The 23375-nt window shown below is 46.5% G+C and overlaps 1 protein-coding gene across 2 annotated transcripts in view; it reads right to left on the reverse strand.

Moving 5' to 3' along the window:
- CSF3R (colony stimulating factor 3 receptor) overlaps positions 1-23375 on the reverse strand; it is a 202822-nt gene that overhangs the window by 38172 nt on the left and 141275 nt on the right. For both annotated transcript variants that reach the window (XM_078681208.1, XM_078681207.1), the window contains exon 10: positions 10052-10234. In XM_078681208.1, coding sequence (XP_078537334.1) covers positions 10052-10234 — 183 coding nt within the window. The remainder of the gene's footprint in view (positions 1-10051; positions 10235-23375) is intronic.

A 23375-nucleotide genomic window follows, 5' to 3' on the forward strand; every position in this document is an offset into this window, starting at 1 on the left:
TGGAGTAGTGTACAATGGAGTGGGAAGAGTGAAATAGCATTTAGTAGAGTGGCGTAGATTGGAGTTGCGATCACAGGACTGGTGTAGAATGGAGTGGAGTAGCGTATAGTGGAGTGGCATACAGTGGAACAGTGTTGAGTGGAGTGGTGTATAGTAGAGTGGCATAGACTGGAATAGTGTATAGTGGAGTAGTGTACAGTGCAGTGGCGTACAGTGAAGTGGTGTAGACTGGAGTGGCGTACACTGGATTGGGTTACAGTGCAATAGCATACATGGAGTGGCGTACAGTGGAGTAACGTCCAATGGAATAGCATAGAATGGAGGGGGCTAGAGTGGAATGGCATACACTGGAGTGACATAGAGTGGAGTAGCATACAGTGGAGTGCCATACAGTGAAATAGCATAGAGTGGAGTGGCATACAGTGGAATGGCGTAGATTGGAATAGCATATACTGGAGTAGAGTATAGCGAAGTGGCATACAGTGGAGTGATGTACACTGAAGAGGCATAGAGTGGAGTTGCATACAGTGTAATACCGTAGAGTGGACTGCTGAAGAGTGGAGTTATGTACAGTGTTATAGCGTAGAGTGGTGTAGAGCAGAGTGTTGTACAGTGGAGTGACATAAAGTGTAATAGCGTATAGTGGAGTAGCGTTCAGTAGATTGGTGTGTAATGGAGTGGTGTAGACTGGAGTGGCATACAGTGGCTTGGGGTAGAGTGTTATAGCATATAGCATATAGTGGAGTGGCGTACATTAGGGTGGGGGTACATTAGGGTGGGATAGTGTAGAATGAATTGTGGTAAAATGGAATGCCATACACTGGAGTGGCATAGAGTGGGGTAGTATACAGTGAGGGGCATACAGTAAAATAGCATAGAATGGAGCAGCAAACAGTGGAACGTGTAAAGTGGAATAGCATATACAGGAGCAGTGTATAGCTGAGTGGAATACAGTGGAGTGGCATACACTTAAGAGGCGTAGAGTGGAGTTGCATACAATTTAATAGCGTAGCTTGGACTGGCGTAGAGTATAGTTGTGTACAGCATAATAGCATAGAGTGGAGTGATGTAGAGCGGCGTGTTGTACATTGGAGTGGCATCGAGTGCAATAGTGGAGCAGTGTACAAATGGAGCGGCGTGTAATGGAGTGGTGTAGACTGGAGTGGCATACAGTGGTATGAGGCAGAGTGTAATGGCATACAGTAGAGTGGTGTACATTGGAGTGGGGTCCAATCGAATAGCGTAGAATGAAGTGGGGTAGAGTGGAATGCCATATACTAAAGTGGCATAGAGTGGGGTAGCGTACAGAAGGTGGCTTACAGTGAAATAGCATAGAATTGAGTGGCATACAGTGGAACAGCATAGAGTGGAATAGTATATACAGGAGTAGTGTATAGCAAAGTGGAATACAGTGGAGTGGCGTACATGGAAGCGGCTTAGAGTGGAGTTGCATATAGTGTAATAGCATAGATTGGACTGGCGTACAGTGGAGTTGTGTACAGTGTAATAGCGTTAAGTGGAGTGGTGTAGAGCGGCGTGTTGTACTTTGGAGTGGCTTGGAATAGCGTACAGTGGAGTAGCGTCCATTGGATTGGCGTGGAGTGGAATGGCATGTAGTGGAGTGGCGTATAGTGGAGTGGTGTAGAGTGGAGTGGTTTAGAGTGGAGTCTCGTACTGTGAAGACGGGTAGTGCAGAGTGGCGCAAAGTAGAATAGCATATAGTGAAGTGGCTTCAGTGGTGTGGCAAACGGATGTACATGAAATTTAGCAGCAGTGTAGAATATGGTCTGCAGAGTAACGCAAAACAGTGAATTGCACTGTCTTGCATTTCTCCAGATTTACCAATAAACAGAGGGCCACACATGGTGGCCTTGCGTTCCTTTATAAATATGACTTAAGTATTTCATTGCCCATGTGACACCATGAGTGGCACAAGGGTACAGCAATCCAATAATATAACTAGGCCTTAGTTACAATTTTGGCTATGTATACTGTGATAACTTTGAAGTATACCATGATACATGGCGATGACAAGCCATTATATAATGGGGTAATGGCTGTTTTTAGAGAATGAAAAAGCAGTCATATTAGTTTTACTACATTTTGGCTGTGTTTAGTAATAGAGATTTATTTAATATTTTATTGAGCTTTTCTTCAAGTTACACAACACCATTGTCATTTAGGTACAGTTTGCCAAATTATACAGTTCGTACGGTCGTGAACATATCATTGCATTTCATGTATTACATTCTTGTTTCTCAGATTATTCGCATATACAGGCGGTTCCCAAAGTATCTCGCAGTGGAAGTGTCTGTTCCCTCGAGGATGTTCCTCCCGCCTCACAGGTCTCAACTCAGTTCGCCCCTCAATCATTGATATCAACAGTCAAAAAGTAGTTCCTTACTTCCCCTCCAACAACAACAAGCATTCAATACAATCGTAATAATCTACGGCCTTCCCCCTTATGGACTTGCTTCAGGGTCAGACATTACCGGTGGGGGATCACATATGTGTCCTCGGTGTTCGTTCCATTTCCCCCAGATCTTGGACCATTTCTTGGGGCAACCCCTATGTACATATACCGCCTTTTCCGCAACCATATTTGTGTCCATGTCGTTCCCCCACTGTGCACGCGAAGGTACCACTCCAGAACCCCACTTTCTGGCGATGTTTCGTTTCGCCAAAGCTAGACCCAGTGTAGCCCACGTCTGTAATCCTCGATTCATATCAGTCGGTGACCAAATATTTAACAAACAACATCTAGGTTCTCTCTGCAGTTCCACCCCAGATGCCTCTGAGATTTCTGACAGAACTTTGTCCCAGTATAGCTGTTTCCTTGGGCAGTCCCATAAGATGTGAAAGAATGTACCTGAGGAGCCACATCCTCGCATGCAATTTGGGTCTGGGGTGCGGCCCAATCTATGTAAGAGTGTGCGGGAATAGTATATTCTGTGCAGTATTTATAGTTGGACTAGTTTAAGCCGTGATGGAATGGAGGCCTCTCTGGCCGATGCTAGGGCATACAACCAGTCTTCATCCTCAATGTCTCCTAATTCCACCTCCCATTTGCTACGGAGGACCACCGTGGGGTCCGGGAGATTGTTGATTAATTTCCGGTATGTGAGCGAGATCGCTTTCTTGTCTAGGTGGTCAGTGAGGAGTCTGTCCTCCAGAGGGGAGGATTCTGCGAGTGTTGTACCTGTCGGGATGGCGCTCTGCAATGCGTGTTTGATTTGCACGTATCGATACGGCTCCGTGTCTGCCATTCCGTATTGTTCTTGAAGGGTGGGGAACGTGATGACCGCACCCCCTTTCCACAAGTCACCTATCTTAGAAATGCCAATAAGGTCCCATTGCCGGAAACCCTTAGTGTTTGCCAGGGTACCCAGACGACGCGTGTCCCAGAGCGGTGTGGCTAGTGTGAGCACTCCCTCCCAACCCAGGGCCCTCTGCGCTGCGTGCCATATCTTAACCGTGTGGGCTGTTGGGCCCGTAAACGTGTGGCGTCGCTTGTTGGTATAGAGCGCTTTTAGAAGCTGGTCTGGGGGCAGTACAGTCCTGTCAAGGCGGAAGGCTGGGTCTTGTTGTGGAGCATGTAGCCATTGGCTCACTACCATCAATTGCGCCGCCCAGTAGTATAGTTTAACATTGGGTAGGGTGATTCCCCCATCATACCAGGAGCGGGACAGTTTGGAGTGTGATATGCGGGCTGGCTTTCCGTCCCAAAGGAGAGCAGAAACTTCTGCGTCTATTGATTTGAAATATGTGAGAGGGACCGGGAAGGGTGTGTTTTGCAAAACATATAGGAATCTCGGGAGTGACAACATCTTAAATAGTGCTGCCCTCCCTAGCAGTGTCAGTGGCAGAGAGCGCCAATGGGTGACATCCGCTTTCAGCCGCTGTAGAGGCTTCACCAAGTTTTCTTCTACAAAAGTCGATTCCTGAGGCGTAATGTATATTCCTAGGTATTTGAAACCTCTGGTGACCGTTTGTAGGGTGCACTCTGGGGGCAGTATGGGTGGCTCACCTAGTAGGACATACAGGAGTGATTTTGTCCTTTTAATGGTATATCCTGACACCTCACCGTAGGAGTTGAGTATGGTCATGAGGACTGTCAGGGATGCGGAAGGGGACATTAGATATATTAAATCGTCGTCCGCATACAGAGAGATGCGGTCCTCCCATCTCGTCCCCCAAGTTATCCCCTTGATGTGAGGGTCAAGACGGATTTTCACCGCTAGCGGTTCCAAGATTAATGCGAAAAGGAGTGGGGAGAGAGGGCATCCCCGTCTCGTTCCGCGCCCTAATGTTATTGTACGTGATGTATGGCCATTTGCAACCACTTGTGCCAGGGGGGCAGTGTAGAGGAGTCTAATCCACCCACAAAACCGTGGACCAAACCCCATTTTCCTAAGTACTGCAAACATGAATGGCCATTCCACAAGGTCAAAGGCCATTGTCGCATCCAGAGAAAGAATGGCCGCATCTTCCCGTAGCAGTGGGATACGGTGCATGACTCCATGAATTCGTCTCAGGTTGAGGGATGTATTTCTCCCGGGCATAAAGCCCGATTGGTCCGGGTGGATTAATGTCGTGAGGTGGGGCTGTAGTCGGAGGGCTAGGAGCTTCGCTAGGACTTTCGCATCTACATTCATGAGGGAGATTGGCCTATATGAGGACAGTTGGTCAGGTGGTTTGCCAGGTTTGTGCACTGAGACGATGGTGGCCAGTCTTTGGTCAGTTGTGAGTGTGCCTTTTTCCAAACAATCATTATACATGGAAAGCATGTATGGAATGAGCTGTCGAGCCAGTGTTTTATAGAGTTCAACCGGTAGCCCATTTGGACCCAGGGCCTTTCCAGTGTGAAGTGCCGCCAGGGCCTTCCCTAATTCCTCCCCTGTTAATTCGTCCTCAAGTGCTTGTGCGTCCTCTGGAGATAGTGTGGTCAGGGGTATGTCTTGGAGGAATGCCATGCTGTCCTCCTCCGTCACCCCACAGCGTGCGGTGTAGACGGTCTCATAGTAGGTGGCTAATTTGTCTACTATGCGTGTGGGAGATGTCGTATGTGTGCCATCTGGGAGTTCCAATGTAGCAATCCACCTATTGGCCCTGTCCTTTCGTTCAAGCCATGCAAGCATTTTCCCGGTTTTGTCCCCCAGTTCATAGACTCTATGTAGTGTGTCGGTTAGTCTTGTTTTGGTCACGGCTTCTGCGTATGCTCTGTATTCTTGTGCAGCAAGTGTTAGGGTATGCGCTGTTTCGTCTGTGGTGTCGGATGCATGTGCCCGTTCTGGGGTTTGGAGAGCTGTTTCTAGTGACTCGATGGTTGCCCTTTGTTCTCTTTTGTGTCTAGTGATACTGGAGATGGCTTGTCCTCTAACCACCGTCTTGTATAAGGGTGGGCGGCCAGCTACGCTCCGTGCACGGAGTGCACGTAGTGCCGTCTCCTACGCATTTTGCGTAGCGGGCGTAGCCAGGCGGCACTACGCGCGCTCCGCAGACAGTGCGTAGCCGTCCGCCACCCGCCTCCCTCCCGCCCTCCCTAAATACTTAAATAAAAGGATAGTAAGCTTTTAAAAACACTTACCTTGTCTGCCGCGTCCCCGGGGCTCCCTCTCGCCGTCCCGCGATTCGCGCCGCCATTTCAGATACTAATGCGCATGCGCGGGCGGCCGCGCATACGCATTTCTCATGAGAAATGCGCATGCGCGGGTGCCCGCGCATGCGCATTAGTATGTGATTCGGTGGCGGCGCGAATCGCGGGACGGCGAGAGGGAGCCCCGGGGACGCGGCAGACAAGGTAAGTGTTTTTAAAAGCTTTCTATCCTTTTATTTAGGCGGGAGGCGGGCGGCGCGTAGTGGGGCTACGCGGAGTGCGCGGGTGGGCGTAGTTCTGTGCCCACTTCGCGTAGCTCCGCGGAGCCCCACTCCGCACACTACGCCCAGGGTTAGTCTTGTACGCCTCCCAGAGGACTGAGGGGGGAGTCTCCCAAGTCCGTGTTTTCGTCAAAGTAGTGTGTGGTGGAGGTTGTTAGGGCCTTCAAAATCGTTCTATTTTTTAGATATCCCGGATATATCGGGAATATTCGCTGTCGCCTAGTGGGTTGTGTTGTGTAGCTGAGATGTATCGGGGAATGATCCGAAATCCCCCGGGGGAGGTGTTCTATGACTAGTAATAGAGCTTTAGATATAAGTAAGCAGTAGGTCCCTACCTAGTACCACTTTATTAAAGTGGTAATAAGTAGGGAAATGTATTTATATATTTAGAAATATTTTTACTGCCCCGTTCTTTGGTATTTTCACAAAATGTTATGAAACTTTATGAAAGTACCACAGTGACAGACATCACAAAGTTTAAATGCTTTATAACTTAAAAAAATACTTACCTACTGTTTTTTTAATATTAGAATACTCTTGCATCTCATAAAAGTATTTTGTTTTTCCAGGATATGGTGTTTCTGTAGTTTTTTTCATGTAACATATAACTCATGTATATTGCATACTGTGAAAAGTGTCGCCTCTAGGTGTCTGTCTGAGTTTAGGTTGTGTATGGATGCTTATAACAGGGACAATTTAGAACTATGGCATTTCGGCCAAAGGAAGTGGGAATTTCACACATTGCTTGTCAGTGGGTGATAAAGGGGTTCAGAATACATGCTCATCCAATCCTTGGCCTCTATGCAGAGTGCACAAAGGAATGGTCATGTGTGCCAGTTGAAATTCTAAGCAAAAGTATGTGAAGGAGGTACACAGCTGTCAAACATTGACAGGGCAAAAGTTAAAGAAAATATACTGCTTAGAGGTGAGTGGTCGCAGTGAGTATGTGGGTTTGGTGAACTGAAGGAGGTGCAAGGAAGTTACTGCAGGACAGTGTGAAAAGAGGGTGCTGAGGAGGAAAGTGACAAGGAGTGTTTCAGAGAGATTTGAGGAGGAAAAGGGTGTGTCATAAAGAGAGACTACAGAAGAAAGTTGTGTGAATGGGTGAACGGGAACGATGGCAACACTGTGAAGACCACAACCCCTTCCCCAGACCTAATTCATGTTTAATTCACAGTCTGCTTAAGATGTTTAAATGAATATATTTATTGTAGCCCCTTGTTTGCTCCTCCTTAGAAATCACTTCTAGAGATGCCCCTGAGGGCGCTCCAGCTCCAAACCAGCTCCATCCGATGATTGTAACTGTGGAGGACGGGGAGTGCACCCACTCGGTCCCCAACCATGGCAGGACAGGCCCTCAATATTGGATTGGATTTGCTGAAGTGCAGAATTGCCGCAGGTGAGGGGCAGACCAGCTAGGCACTAATAAAATGAACCACAGGGGCTCTAGCAGGGAGCTGAAACATGGCACAAGAGTGAAAACTGCCCTCCATGCAAGCAGGCTCTCGGGGAAATGCCAGGGTTTCCTCTTGAGAGCTTCAGGTATACTTGTTTCCTTCATTTATGCCATGCTTGTTGGGGCTCGTCTGATTCTCCAGTTTTTGAAGGGCTGCTTTGAGTTTCTAGTCGAACCTGCATTTTGTACCATGACTGTGTTTCAGCAAATGCAAAGCAATATACAATTGTGTGGCCAACATTTTATTATCACGTCTCAAGGCATTTTATGCTTGTGGATACACATTGTGTGTGTGGAAACACCTTGTGCATGCAGAGACTTCGAAAGTTGTTTTTTTCAGAAGCAGAGGGATATGAGTTGCATAGCACATTTTTATGGTTTCATACAATATCCCGCTCCCCTAAAGCAGGCCATCTTTAAAAGATAAATCAGCTGGAGATCGAGTTTATCGAGTGTGATTATTATTCCTACTAAATTTGAGTTCTAATCCCTTTACCACCTCCTCGAGCGATCCTTGACTGCTCTCTATTCTGCAAATATTGAGAGACAAGTTTAGAAAATGAACTCTGTTATCCAAATGGAATTACATTGTCTAATCTTTGAAAAATGATTGGTAAATATCAATATTTACTAAGCATACTGCCCAGTAACCACTGGCACACAACCTGTCCATTGGGTATGTTTTAGCCATGTAATTAGAATACTTGACATGTAATCTCTGCTTAACCACATCACCTTAATATACTGGAAAAAAACACTTCATTCTAAAGCTGGGCAGAGCGCCCAATACACAGTGACATTTCCTTAGGAAAAGTCAACCCCTTGGCCTTGCCATCAGAATCACTGCCACTCAGCAGCAGCAAGACAGGATCCCCGACTGCAGGACATACCTTCAAAATGCTGGACTGTTCGCCTCCCTAATGTAGAAATCTTTGTTAGTCTGAATTCTACAGACCTCCAGGAAATGCTTTACTCACTACCCTCTGCAGTCTACAATCATCTGATTTACATCAACAGACTTACAACTCGTGGTGCAATGGAACTCTGGTACCACATGGTGGCGCAGCAGGGCAATCTATGATGCTGATGTGTAGAAGACATTTTAGTCTGGTTCAAGAGAAGTACAGAAAGACCCCAATACTTCGATTGAAAGTCTCATTCAGCCTAGTTAATTATGCAAACAGCAACACATTACATTAATAAAACACTCTTCTGTCCCTTCTGGAAGGTCAGAAATGATGCCTGATCGGCCACGACTTGGAGAATTTAGTGTATTGCAAGTAATCACACAGCACAGGCCCCCCTCTCTGGGATGCATGGAATTTAATGCTGCTTCATCCTACATTCTACTGCCCCATTCGAAGTATAGATGCAGCTACAGGACCACCAAACTCACAATTGTGGCACCCTTTCGAATCTCATGCATACCATCCATTGCTTCCCACTTTTGCTGAGCTACACAACCACACCCTACCCACCAATCACATCTGGATAACTTCCTATCCAACCATCCGAAGATGATAAGTATGTACAACGTCTTTGTATGTCTCTGCTTCATTCATGCTTGAACACAGCCATGTGTAGTGCAATGTCTGGAGCATCCCTTCTGACCTCACACACACCACTAACATGCTTCCCACGTAGGCTGACCTGTAAACTCCCACTCTACAAACCATGCGCAATACATGGAGTAGTCTTTTACTCGGCCATATGGAAGCACTTGTAGGTATCATCTATTGTACAAATGCTGCAATAGAATACAATATTCTATTGAACGTAGTGCTTTCTACCATTTAAGTGCTCTCCGTTTGTGAGGATACTGAACTGAGGCAAGAGGAGAAAGGTGATTTATGTATGGAGTAACTATTTGGTCAGATTGGGGCGCCAGATATTATTTTGAGCGTCCTTGTTCCACAAAACCTAACTTAGTCACTACACCACAACTCCTTTATGTGTGCCCATATCACACAATTACATCCTTACACAGAAAACGCATTTGCCATTTTTTGTCAGTGCACATTTGCAGTGAATGGGTTGGTCTCTGATGCAAGTGATGGAACTTTTAATTTAGATTATTGATCTGCAGGTCAAAGTATGTGCCCAACACACCTCTTTGTATCTGGCATGTGACAGGTAGGAGCCTCGGCAAAGCATAATGGGTCTCCTATCTTTAAAAGGGCAAAACAATGACTGCCAGTGAAGTGGGTTATGGCGCCAGCAGGTACAATTCATCAAGAGACAATTTAGTTGGAAAATTGGCAATAATGTTCAATCATTGGTATGAACTAATTTGAGAGCCCTAATCTGGCAACTTCGGTGAGCAAATAGGTAAAACAACGTGTACATTCACGAAATAAAAAATGCTGCGAAATACCCTTTCCCTAGTTTCATTTATCTGTATTAAAAGAAAAGCAATCCTGGCTCCGAAGTGGCAGAGGTTCAGAAAAGTAGCTGAAAGTTGACAGTGTGTACATCAGATGCATGCATACCCATTTGATATTTGTGAGATATATCATTGGTGGCACCTTTCAAAGACTGTGAGGGCTGGGTCAAAGGTAGTCACATGTTATACATTTTTAATATGTGTAAGATAATAATACAGTATAAAACGAAAGGACAGAGAATCCCCTGTAGCGTACTCCCTCAGCTTATATCTCGACCTTGGCCTGATTAATCCTGGCTGTATGCTTCCATAATTGTTCAAATTCAGTTATTTACCTTGTATAAGCATTCTGCTACTTGTATTGGTTGCCTTTTCCCATCTTATGTCACAGGGCCTTGCCTCAGCCACTCTACACCACTCCAGAACGTAGCCACTCACAGAAGCCTCAGAGGCATCCCACTCGACCTGCAGACTATGATCCTCATTGGGAACGGCCTGCACACGGCCCAGAGGTCGACCTGCAAGAAATAAAGGCAATCCCAATGCAACTCAGTGATATGACTAAACGATGTGACATAACACAGATGAAGTATTTCAACATTCTGCAGATGACTTTCCAGGTCATGTGGGTGTCTGGCTCCGTAGGAGACAGCTGCCTGATCACTCTTCATCTTGTCGTATATATTAGAAATGTATAATACTAGGCATGAACATCACTTACCATATTTATTTTGTAAAGATTCTGCAAGCCTACGACGAGTGTCTAAAGCCTGTAAATAGTACCTCCAATTACAACACTGTTTGAATAGTTGAGCTTTAGAAAGCAGCGGTATGGTGTACACTCTGCAAGGGCTGCAAAAACTTCCGGGGATCTAGTGCCTCACAATCAGACTGAGGCTATGAGCACATCTTGTACAAAGCCAATGAATCATGCAGCCGGTATGCAGATAGAAGGGCTTGTGTCTTGTTGTCTTATTATGAAATTAGGACAAGTCTAACCATTACAAAAAATGTCTTTGGTGTCAATGAAAAAAGGAGACAACCAGCATAATAAGCTCACCTGTCCTGGGTTTTTAGTTTAAGCCTAACAGACAGCACAACTGTCTGTGCAAAGGACCTATTATGGACTTACCTAGAACTGATAGTTCCTACAGTACGCTTTGGGATTCTTGTCACTCTCCTTTGCTTCTTATTGAATAGCTTTCCTTGCCCCAGCTTGTTCATGTTGTGTTAGGCCCTCCCATGGAACATTGCCTCTTTGTCATCTCTCTGATTTGCTGGCTCTGTCTTCACTGTTCACCTTTAGCAAGCTACTTTTTTTTGTTTTGTTTAAGCATTCCATGAGAGTGCATGTGTTTTCCATCTCTTTCCCTCATGTACTTCTCCCCCTACCAAATTCCTGCCCACTCCGTGTTGCTGTCTCACTCATATTGCAAGCTATGTTATGAGCTTCTCCCCTGCCAAACTCCTTGCCTGCCCCATGCTCTTTGTTGCTTTTTTGCCTGTGTGCTTCTTCCCCTGACCTCCTTTTTTAGGTCTCGCCTAGCGTTGCAGCGCGCATGCGCTGCTCGCTCTGCGAGACATATTGTGGTAGAGGAGATTTTGGAAGTGGAGATGAAGCCCCGCCCATCTTTCTGATTGGCTTGCGTCATCATTTATGGTAAATGCTGTGTTGTGATTTGTAATTAGGCTTTTTTTACCACCCTGTCTCCTTTTTGACTCCGCCCATCCGGACCTGAAAAACGTTTGATGGCGTTAGAAGCTCTCCTTTAAGTACAGGGTACAAACTTTTTTTTTGAGAAGTAAGAGCTTGTTAAACATTGCGGCAGCCTTAGCACCTTGAGGTTTTGTGCACATAGAGGCATTCCTAGGAGTGTCCGGAGCAGGGCACAGCTCGCGTGCCTGTGTCTGCAGCCAGCAGGAGGAGGCTGCCAGACAGCCCGTTTGAGTGCGATCCACTGAGGCAAAGCTTCAGTTCTACTGGAGTTTCTTCCTATTTTGGCTTGCGCGGTGGTGGTTTCTGGGAGCGTTGGAAGCAGGGCACAGCACACGCACATGTGCCTTCAACCAGCAGGAGGAGACTGGCAGAGAGCCTGTATGAGTGCGACTCATGGAGGCAAGGAGTCAGTTCTAAAGTTGGCGCAGCCCGTATTGTGCTAGTAGTATTTTTGGACCTGCATCATCTGCCACATGTAACTTTTCTGAAAACACAAGTTTAAAAAAAGATGTAATTACGTTCTGTTGTTAGCATGTCTCCCCTCAACAGAGCCGCTTATTTTTAGCAGGCCCATGGACAGCGCTCCGAATAGCTCCACTACACACCACCCGCCTCCCTCCCTCCCTCCTGCCCTATTAACAATTAAATTAGAGGTGTAAAAACAATTTAAAAGTAAGGGAAACGTTTTACCTGAGATGCGGCGTCCCCTGGACTTCCTCTTCATCCTTCATCACCGACTTCTTCATCAAAGCATGCGCAGCTTTGATGAAGAAGTCTCGATGAAGGAGAAACAGGGAGCCCTGGGATGCCGCATCTCGGATAAGATGTTTCCCTTACTTATAAATTGTTTTTATACCTCTAATTTAATTGGTAATAGGGCGGGAGGGAGGCAGGGGCTGGTGCCAACTCCCCTCCGCCTATTCCGCAAAACGCGGAGAAGGCAATATTACACAAATTCGGTGGGCAGAGCGGAGCCCTCCGCCCACCCCTAAATGTAATACTGAGCACGGCACACAGTTCAGGGACAACGTGTTCAGCAGCAGAACAGTCGAAGTATTTCTTTCCAGCTTGTTTACTCTACCTCCACCGCTGAACTGTGGTCAGTGTGCTGTTGATTACCCCTCCCCCAGCCTTTAAAATAACAGGACTCGCCAAGGAAGGTAAACAGCAATAGAGCGCTGGCACTCGGGAACACCTGTAAAAGGGCTACTGCATTCTTCATTGGAACGCTACTAATCGCGCTGCTAACTTTAGCTTTTTAAAATATTGCTCACTGCTTTGAATGCACATGTTTTAACCCGCGTTTCATCTCACCTGATTAATTCCTCTTCCCCGGTCCACCGCTGATTAGCAGATTGTTGTGGAGGGAAGATTGACTCTACCGCACCCTGGAAGTGATTACTACCTCCTACCTCTTAGTGGCACGCAGGTCAGCAGACTAGTTGCTCTGCCCGGCCAAGCTATTAAAAAAAATATGCCTTTCCGAAGGCGCGCCAAAGGCAAGCCCGTCTGCGCCCGTCCGCGCCTGGACCGGGCCCAGGTCCACCCCCCTAGATTCACGAAGCCGAACTACAGGCCAAAAAAAAGAGTTTATACACCTGAACATCTAAAATCCATACGCTCCTCCTGCAATTATCCTTCCAACTGCCCCAGCTTTAAACTTGAAAAACCTACTCACTACCTACGCTGCCCCAATTGCCTTTTCTCCTTAAATACCCCTCATTCACCTTCTCCATCTCGTAGCGCCACCTCCCTACATGCAAACATACACTTGGCCTTAATTAACGCTCGTTCACTTCCAAAACACAAATATGACATTCTAAACTACATTGAAAACCACAATCTAGACCTTTTAATGATTACTGAAACTTGGAGTGATCCGGCCGCCGGAACAGATTTCTACACAGCCACACCAGAAGGATACTCTGTCTGCAGATTCGACAGACCGCTGAAAAGAAAAGGTGGAGGCCTCGCAATCATTTACCGGGAAAACTATTTAATTAAAATGGAACTAGTCCCCACCAACACCTGTGAAGCCTGCTACTTTTCTATTACGGTCCCCCAATTATTGCCTTTTAAAGGTGTTCTCCTCTACCGCCCCCAGGATCCCGCCCAGAATTCCTATCCTCTTTAGGCAGCCTACTGGAACTAGTGGCAGGTGAAAACAACTTCTCCATTTTAGGAGATTTTAATTTCCACCTGGAGGCACACGACGATCAGGACACCATAGCTCTTCTAGCCGAACTAGAGGCGATAGGCCTCACACAAATCGTCACTTCCCCCACCCACTCTGTTGGACATACTTTAGACGGACTCTTCTCCAATCACCAATGCTTTGTCCTAGGGAACACTTTACCGTTACCTTGGACTGACCATTATGCAGTCCTCTTTGACATTCAACATAACAACACTCCTTCCCCTTACATAAAACCCCTTCTCCCCAGGCAGTTCAAAGCCTGGCGTAACATTGACCCCCTTGAATTTCAATCTTCCTTACTCACATCTCAGCCTGACTTTCCCCCAAGTGACCCTGAGGCAGCAGCTAATCTCTACACTCAATGGATTAATAATGCGGTTAATAAGACGGTACCCATTAAATGCAGGTCTAGTAACCGTAGTGCTGTTTCTGCACCTTGGTTCACTGAGACCCTTAGGTGCGCAAAACAAAAATGCCGACATCTAGAACGTCGCTGGTGCCTACACTATGATCCTTCCCATGAAGCTCTTTACAAACAATCCCTTGGGGATTACAAACGCCTTCTAATTACAGCCAAAAGTAATTTCTTCTGCAATCAAATTGAATCAGCAAAAAACTCTCCCAAACAGCTCTTCCAAGTAGTATCCAAACTCTCGGGACAAGGATCAACCCCTCCAATCACCGCCACTCAATCACTCTGTGACTCATTAGCTGCATACTTCCAAGAGAAAGTCTGCACCATTTACAATAACTTTGTTATAAGTAATTCTTCAGTTGACACCACTGACTCCAACATCTCTACAGCTTCCCTGGCTCCTTCAAACTCCACTATCATTCACACTCCTCATTCCCCAGACTCCAGTATCATTCACACTCCTCCAACCTTCGATGAATTCAACCAAGTCTCCGCGGACTTCATCACTCTCCTCATCTCCTCTATGAAATCTGGCTCCCCTGAAGATCCATGCCCCCCGCCACGCTGAAAATCAAGGACACAATCTAACTAACATATTAAATTCCATGTTCAAAACTGGTATATACCCGTCCATCTGGAAAAAGACAGTCATTAAGCCTCTTATCAAAAAAGCCAATCTCGACCCTTCAGACACAGCCAGTTACAGACCTATTGCATCTCTGCCTCTACCAGCAAACATTGCAGAGAAAGTTATGAACATCCAACTGGCACATTTCATCGAGCAACACCAGCTATTAGATGATACCCAGTTTGGCTTCAGAAAGGGACACGGCACAGAAACCACCCTCAATAAGGCTTCTGTTGAGATCAAAAAAATCTTGGATACTGTAGGAGCCGCAGTTCTCGTCCTGTTGGATCTCTCAGCAGCATTTGACACGGTCGACCATGCAACTCTGATCGACTGTGTCTCTGCACTAGGTGTCAGTCATAGGGCCAAAGATCTTCTTGCATCATTCCTAGCTAATCGATCACAATCAGTCAAGCTTGGCACTTTCACCTCCCCCCTTTCACTTTTCCTTGTGGGATACCCCGGAGATCCTCGCTAAGCCTGACCCTGTTTAATATCTACGTGTCGGACTTGGTGAGGGTCATCAAAACCTATAACATGGGTGTTACCTCATACGCTGATGACACCCAATTAGTTTTAGCAATAAACCACGATGGTGCTAGGGTTGCTGCCAACTTTCAGAAGGGAATGCTTGCTATACGCTCATGGATGGCGGACAACTCCCTTTGACTGAATTCCAGCAAGACAGAAGTGATGATTTTCGGCAATCTCACACCCGCCTGGTCCTCTCAATGGTGGCCAGCAGGCTTAGGGACTCCCCCTGCCCCAGTCACAAAAGTAAGAAACCTCGGGTCATTTTTGACACTAAACTGTCATTTATGCATCATGCCAATTCTGTAGTCTCTTTAGCCTTCCACAACATTAAAATCATAAAAAAACTTCTCCCATACCTCCCATCCTCAGCTGCTAAAACCTTGATTAGCACTCTCATCATGTCCAAAGTGGATTATTGCAATAGTTTATTTGTCAACGCACAAGAAAGAGTTCTCAACAAATTTGAGCTGATACAGAACGCAGCAGCCAGGCTTCTGACAGGCACTCGCAAATTTAGACCCATCTCCAAAGTAGTACGCACACTCCATTGGTTACCGGTCAGAAACAGAACTAAGTTTAAGGCACTTTGCCTTGCTTATAAAGCCATTCACTCCACCGGACCTGATTTCCTTAAACAATCCCTTCGCCCTTACAATCCTCCCAGACAATTACGATCCTCCACTGCCAATCTCCTGACTGTTCCTCGCACAAAGAAAGTGTCCTGGGGCGACAGATCTTTCCTCTGTGCCACTACCAAACTCTGGAACAAGCTCCCCCTCCACATCTAGACTAGCCCTACATTGCTCACCTTCAGGAAACAGACAAAGACTTGGCTTTTTAATCAATAATCCAGTGTTACTACCTATCTTGCCGTCAGTCCTTAGCGCCGAGACACCATTGGGGTGTTGTGCGCTCTACAAAATGCATAAATAAATAAATAAATAAATTGATTTAAGCTGGTGTTTGCCGGTATGCTGACCAGAGCTCTCTCCCTACCACTGAGCTGTGGTCAGTGTGCTGTTGACTACCCCTACCCCAGCCTTCAAGATAACAGGCCTTAATTTAAGCCTGTGTCTGCCGGTATGCACATCAACAAATTGTAATAAATATCTAAAATTTGGGCACATCTCATGCACCACTGTGTGGGACCAGCAGGAAGAAGCTGCCAGAGAACCCGTGTGAGTGCGACCCACAGAGGGAAGGGGTCAGTTCTAATGTTGGCGCAGCCCGGGCAGCATGTGTGCGCGCGTGTAGGAGAGAACCTAAATGCTGTGTTTACAATAGCGTTAGGCTGCTGCCCAGCACTCTACCTTGTGCTGGTGACTACGCCTCCCCCAGCCTTCGAGATAACAGGCCTTAAATTAAGCCGGTGGCTTTAACGCAGATGTAATCACATCCTCGTATACTTCACTGCACTTAAATTACAATGTTGTTGTGACAACCATTCACAGGAATTAGAACAACGCCGCCACAGTAACAGCAGGCAGGCACAGCACACCTCCCCCACTTCCAAATAACAGCTCTACAATAAACTTTATCTCCCTTCATTTGCTCCTCACCCGTGTCCTTTCAGTATGCTCACCCGTGTCCTTTCAATATTCCCCTATCACCCTCAGGATGTAACTTTTCTGAAAACACAATGTTAAAAAAAGATTTAATGACGTTCTATTGTTAGCGTGTTTCCCCTCAACAGAGCCGCTTACTTTTAGCAGGTCCATGGACAGCGCTCGTTTATTTTTTATTATACTGTAATACAGAGCACGGCGTACAGTTCAGGGACACCGCGCTCAGCAGCAGCACAATCAAAGCATTTCTTTCCAGCTTGTTTACAATAACATTAGGCTGCTGCCCGGCGCTCTCTCGACCGCTGTGCTCTGGTCGGTGTGTGTTGATTACCCCTCCCCCAGCCTTGAAGATAACAGACCTTAATTTAAGCCGGTGTTTGCCGTTGTGCACATTGACAAATTGTAATAAATATCTAAAATGTGGACACAGCTCGCGCGCCTCTGTCTGCAACTAGCAGGAGGAGGCTGCCAGGGAGGCCGTGTCAGTGCGACCCACCGAGGGAAGGGGTCCGTTCTAATGTTAGCGCAGCCAGGCAGCATGTGCGCGCATGTGCAGGACAGAACCTAAATGCTGTGTTTAAAATAGCGTTAGGCTGCTGCCCGGCGCTCTGCACAGCGTACAGTTCAGGGACACCACCCTCAGCAGCAGCACAATCGAAGCATTTCTTTCCAGCTTGTTTACAATAACGTTAGGCTGCTGCCCGATGCTCTACCTCCACCGCTGAGCTCTTGTCATGTGCTGTTGATTACCCCTCACCCAGCTTTAAAGATAACAGGCCTTAATTTAAGCCAGTGTTTGACGGTATGCACATTGACAAATTGTATTAAATATTTAAAATTTGGGCACAGCTGGCGCTCCTCTGTCTGCTACCAGCAGGAGGAGGCTGCCAAATAGCCCATCGCAGTGCGACTCACCGAGGCAAGGGGTCAGTTCTAATGTTGGCGCAGTGCGTGTGTGCGCATGCAGGAGACAACCTAAATACCGTTGGGTGTGAATTACTTTTAGCAGACGCCATATGTGGTATTGTGTTAGTAGTATTTCTGACCTGCATTGTATGCCACAGTTTTTTGTGTTTCATACTGAAGGTAGCACTGAATTTTTTTTCCAGCTTGTTTACAATGGTGTTGGGCTGCTGGCCGGCGCTCTCTCTCTCTACCACTGAGCTGTGGTCGGTGTGCTGTTGACTACTCCTCCACCTTTGAAGATAACAGGCCTTAATTTAAGCTGGTGTCTGGCGGTATGCATATTGAAAAGACAATGTCATTTACAATGGCAATAGCTCAAACTACTGTCAATGCGAGGCCTATTGCATTGCAAATGCTTATTTTTTAACTTACCGATCCATTTTGGAAGCCTGCATCATTTTTCTAGGCGTGCATGTATAATAGCGCACGTGGACACTTAGGTGACCACGTACTTCATGCGCATGCAAAATGACGAGAACACTACGGTACGTCACCACACTTTTTTTGTTTCTTTATGTTTCTTTGCCCATGATGCGCAGCATCTTTACCTGAAAGCATCGACAAAAGCACTGTGGCAAAGTCAACAGGTCCCAAAGTTAAGGATGCTTTGCTTTTGCCAATGCTTGTCTTTCAGACGGCTGCTCGATGGCCCTGCCTTAGAATTGGTAAACAGTTAGTGTTGGCTGGTACTCTGGGAGTCTTTAGCGCCTGGTATGCTCATTCCATTGCCTTAACGTGTATTGTTCGTTTTGGTTTTGAAAAGCAGTGCTGTGGCTCTGATTAGTGACCCCTCCCACTCTTACCCATTTTCTTGCCTGTCTCCTTCCAGCCTGATGGAGAGACGGTTTATCTTCGGTGCCTTCTGGGTGTCATCTCTGTCCTCGCTGCTACAATGTGCATCTCTTCCTGCTGAGCTCAGCTTGGTGTCTCTGACGCTCCCTGACAACTTTTGTAACCCCTCTCCCCTGATGGGGACCAGTTGGGCCAGAACCCGTCCTGCCTTGTTAACATTTCTGATCCTCCCCACTCTGATCGCCTTCTTGAGCGCCTCGCTTCTCTCACTTGAGGCGACCAGGAGTCTGTGTCCAAGGAGACAGGCACATTTGTAGCCTTGACGTCACTGCTTGACATCACAGTCTCTCTTTGTGATGTTCTTTGCTGGATCCTACGAGGTGCTTTTAAAGGGGAAGCCTATCTAATACCTGTCTTCTCCTCATCAATAAAATCTAGAGTTTCTAATTGCAAGCTAGAAAAATTATTAGCCATGGGCGGTTTAAAGGGCAATTCATGAGTAAATGAAATAAGAGCTCGTCCACTGTCAAAGGTGACCTTGAAGGTGCCTCTCTTGAGCAGTTACAATCTCTTCGTATTATTCTGAAATATGTCAGTGCAGCCTATGTGTACCATATTAAAGGAGATTCAACCGGAAGTCATGATCTATTTTACCAAAAGCCGCTAAGAAGAGATCGCTTTCCAAAAGGACCAGAGTGCCATCTACATAAAAGGTCGTGCTAGTCTGTTCCCTCATGTTGATAATGGTTATTCTAATCCGTGCGAGCAATGGTTACCCACAGCCTCCAGTTTGTGCTGCAAAAATAGGCCGATGCTGCCCTCCGCTGGCTACTAAGGAATTTTACACTCTGATCGTGAGAGCAGTGTGTCGGAATGTAGTGTCCACATCTTCAACTTTTGTTCATGCAAACACCATACAGGAGGCAGTATGGATAATTGGAGGTAAGTAAACAATTTAATTAATAAAAAGAATTTCGTAGCACGTCCTGCATCTCAAAATGCGACGCAGCCCGCGCTACGAAATTCGTTTTATTAATTAAATTGTTTACTTAAATCCAATTATCCATACTCCGGTTTTTAGCATCCCCCACCTTGCACCTCCCCCACCCCGCCTTTCGCCCCACCGCAACTCCCTCCACGGGCCGCGGCTGATAGGAGGTACTCCCTGGAGAGGTCAGGTCCTGCATATTTTTCTGCCGCTGCAATGCTTGCCATTTGTAGGAAAAGAATGCCACTCTATTTCATGACAACTACAAATTTATACTCAACACAATATTACATGTATTTGATGTTAGCTATAGACCTCAGTCTTCATCTCGCTAAAATGTCTAGTGCATCACAATGGTGGGCTCTAGACTAGGCCTGTGACTGTTGAACAACTGCGAGCCAGAGTACCTTTAAAATGGAAGTACTTTTCGTTTATGACACTATTCGGGGAATTTCTGGCGGAGTAATTTCGTAGTTTGCTGGGATCTGGAGGCTGCCAGTCATTGACCTTGCCGTAGGCTCTAGAGGGGACACGCAGAAAGTGAATATATGCATTGTTAAATGTACGGTAGGAGTGTCGTGTGTATTAGAGTTTGTTAAGTTTAGCCATGTGACATCATCTGTCTAACAATGTATCTGGACTTTCTGCGTAATTGTACATGATGTAAATAACTAATGTTTTTTAATTTTGTAATAAATACGGCCGGGGTGTTACACTCCCTAATTCAAAAAATTCTATGGTCTTAATGCTTGCCTTGAGGGAGGGAGACCCCATCCGTACAAAAGCTGTGGGGCCAAAGGGGACTTGGGGAGTACCAGGCCATATTGAATCATTGGAACCAATAAGTGATTATTGTGTAGTTCAATGGCCATACGTTTTTTTACAAAGCTTTACAACACTGGTTCAGTTTACCTCAACCACCGTCTCAACTTCTACCAACCCACCAGACACCGGCGATTGGCGACCCAGGCAAGAACACAACTCCCTCACATCAAGACCAGAAGAGGAGGATGCATCTTCTCATACCTCACACCCAAGACTGAGAACGAACTCGGAAACACCTCAGAACATCCCCCTTCCTCATGGACTTCCAATGGAACCTCAAGACATGGCTGTTCCAGACAAAACAGGCATGACCTACTCCTCCCCCATCAGGCCTGCCCTACTCTGGTGATTAGCCCTCACTGGTGATTAGCCACACTCTACAAATTCATATAACATGACATAATAACATTGTAGTGTATTGCTTTTATATGGCCCTTAATAACAGGGTTTAAGGCAGACAGGCTTGTTACTGAGAGAAGTCCATACTCAGAAAGAGGCGGCATGCAAAGATGGAAAGTAAGGAGAGGGTCACTCTGAGGAAATGAACTTGAAGAATTAATCGAAAGTTATAAGTCAAGGCCATTTTTTGAATCACTGACAAAATATCAGAAACAGAAATATTGTGTAGACAAAATGTCATGTAAAAAAATGGAGGACCAAAATATCGAGATGGTAAGTGCAAATAGGTAAATATAGATTTACTATTCTTAACTCCACGTCGCTGTACCCTGAAGATATATATATATATATATATATATGGTTAGTGAGCAAGGCGGGAGCAAGCCGCCGAAACGCGTCTGAGCAGAAACTGATTGAAAAATAAAGTGTTTGAGTTGAGATACACGGAGTCAGCGCCTTCTTTGATGGCAAGTTTGGTATGGTGGTTATATATATATATATTTATATTTATATATATATATATATATATATATCATCAAGATACATATATGTGGACTTAAATGTAGTAAAACTTTGCTTACCTGTGGAAACTTACCTTCATGTTCTTTTTGTCCTCCATATTCTTAACACAATATTTTGCCCAAACTATATATTTTTTTGATGTTTTGTCTAAATAGCCAATTTTCCAAGCAGCGTTAAAGTATACAGTGGAAAGACACTTTCTGAGATAGCCTGTAATCTCAGGATTTAAAGGTGTGCTGTACGTAAAGGGAACATTACTTAAACACACTAGCCCATGTCTGCAGTTCACTTAAACATTAAGGCTTGGGCCTGTTGTGTGCCATGCTTACGTCAGCACTTTTAAACACAGTCTGAAGTATTCCAACTTGCCACAGGGTCTGTAAGCGGAGCAAGGTGAGGGGGTGCAGACTCCTTCATTTAGAAAAGTCTAATTTAATGAGCTTATCTTGCTACCCTAACAGCACCGCACTAAAAGGTTGTTTCATTCACTTTAAATGAGTTTTTTGGACAGGAACATCTTGCCAACATGCAATCACATTATGCTGTATGTGACCTAATGCAATTCTAAGTTGTTTCTATAGCAGAGGAACCGCAGATACTAAAGGTACCTGGCGCTAACATCTCAAGTATACGTTAGTCATACTTGTGTGGTCTGTTCCTAAGTACAAGATGGAGGAAAGGCTGTTTTCCCAGACAGTGGAGCGTATTACTTTCATTCCTGTGCTGGAGGGAGGGAATGTAGATAATGAAGTGAGGACAAAGATGGCAAGACTCGCCAGAAATTCTAACATACTGTCTGCTTAGAGGTGCTACTGATAAGTCTTCCAGTATCAGTGTTATTTGGTAGACTGGGGAGGAGAAGGGAAGGGCTGTGGTCCTGTTGTCAGAGCATTGAGGGTCCTTAGAAGGGGTTCATCATTTTGTCTCTTTTCTGATCTGTGTCCAACTGGCTGTTGACCGCCTCTTTGTGGCTCTGTTATGGGTACTCCAGGCTAGAGACTACCCTCCTGCGAAGAGTATCACTCTACACCACAGCTTTCCAACCTTTTTATGTTGGTGACACACTTTTTGGAGATGCGTCATTTTCGGACACAGTAAGGAAGTGTAGTGAGAAAGCATAGTAAGTGAGCCCGAACCACCTAAGGAGGGTTCGGGGGGTTCTCACTCACTCTGTCTGTCTCCCTCTCTTTCTCTCTCCAACAGTCTCCCTCTCTCTGTCGCCCTCCCTCTCTCTCCCTCTGTCTCCCTCCCTCTGTCTCCCTCTGTCTGTCTACCTCCCTCTGTCTCTCTCGGTCTGGCTACCTCCCTCTGTGTCTCATTCCCTCTGTCTCCCTCCCTCTGTCGCCCTCCTCCCTCTGTCTGTCTCCCTCCCTCTGTCTTCCTCCCTCTGTCTGTCGCCGTCTGTCTGTCGCCCTCTGTCTGTCTCCCACTCTCTGTCTCCCTCTGTTTCCGTCCCTCTGTCTCCCTTCATCTGTCTCCGTTCCTCTGTCTCTCTCCCTCTGTCTCCCTCCCTCTCTCTCCCTCTGTCTCTCTCCCTCCGCCTCTGTCTCCCTCCCTCTCCCTCTGTCTCCCTCTCCCTCTCCCTCTCCCTCTGTCTCCCTCTCCCTCTGTCTCCCTCTCCCTCTGTCTCTCTCCCTCTGTCTCTCTCTCCCTCTGTCTCTCTCCCTCTGCCTCTCTCCCTCTGTCTCCCTCCCTCTGTCTCCCTCCCTCTCTGTCTCTCTCAGTCTCCCTCCCTCTGGCTGTCTCCCTCTCCTTCCCTCTGTCTCCCCCTGACTGTTTCCTTCTGCCTCCCTCCCTCCATCTGTCTCCCTCTCTCTCTGTCTCCCTCCCTCTCCCTCCCTCTGTCACCCTCTGTCTCCCCCTCTCTCTCTCTCCCTCTGTCTCCTTCTCCGTCTCCCTCTCTGTCTCTCTGCCTCTCTGTCTCGTTCGGTCTCAGTCTCTGCCTCTGTCTGTCCCTGTCCTTGTCCCTGTCCCTGTCTCTGCCTCTATCTGTCTGTCTGTCCCTGTCTCTGTCTGTCCCTTTCGCCCTCCCTCTGTCTCTGTCTGCCTCTGCCCCTCTGACCCTGTCCCTGCCTCTATCTGTCTCTATCTCTGTCTGTCCCTGCCTGTCT

The sequence above is a fragment of the Lissotriton helveticus genome, chromosome 3_1 (genome assembly GCF_964261635.1).
Source record: "Lissotriton helveticus chromosome 3_1, aLisHel1.1, whole genome shotgun sequence".
Lineage (NCBI taxonomy): Eukaryota > Metazoa > Chordata > Amphibia > Caudata > Salamandridae > Lissotriton > Lissotriton helveticus.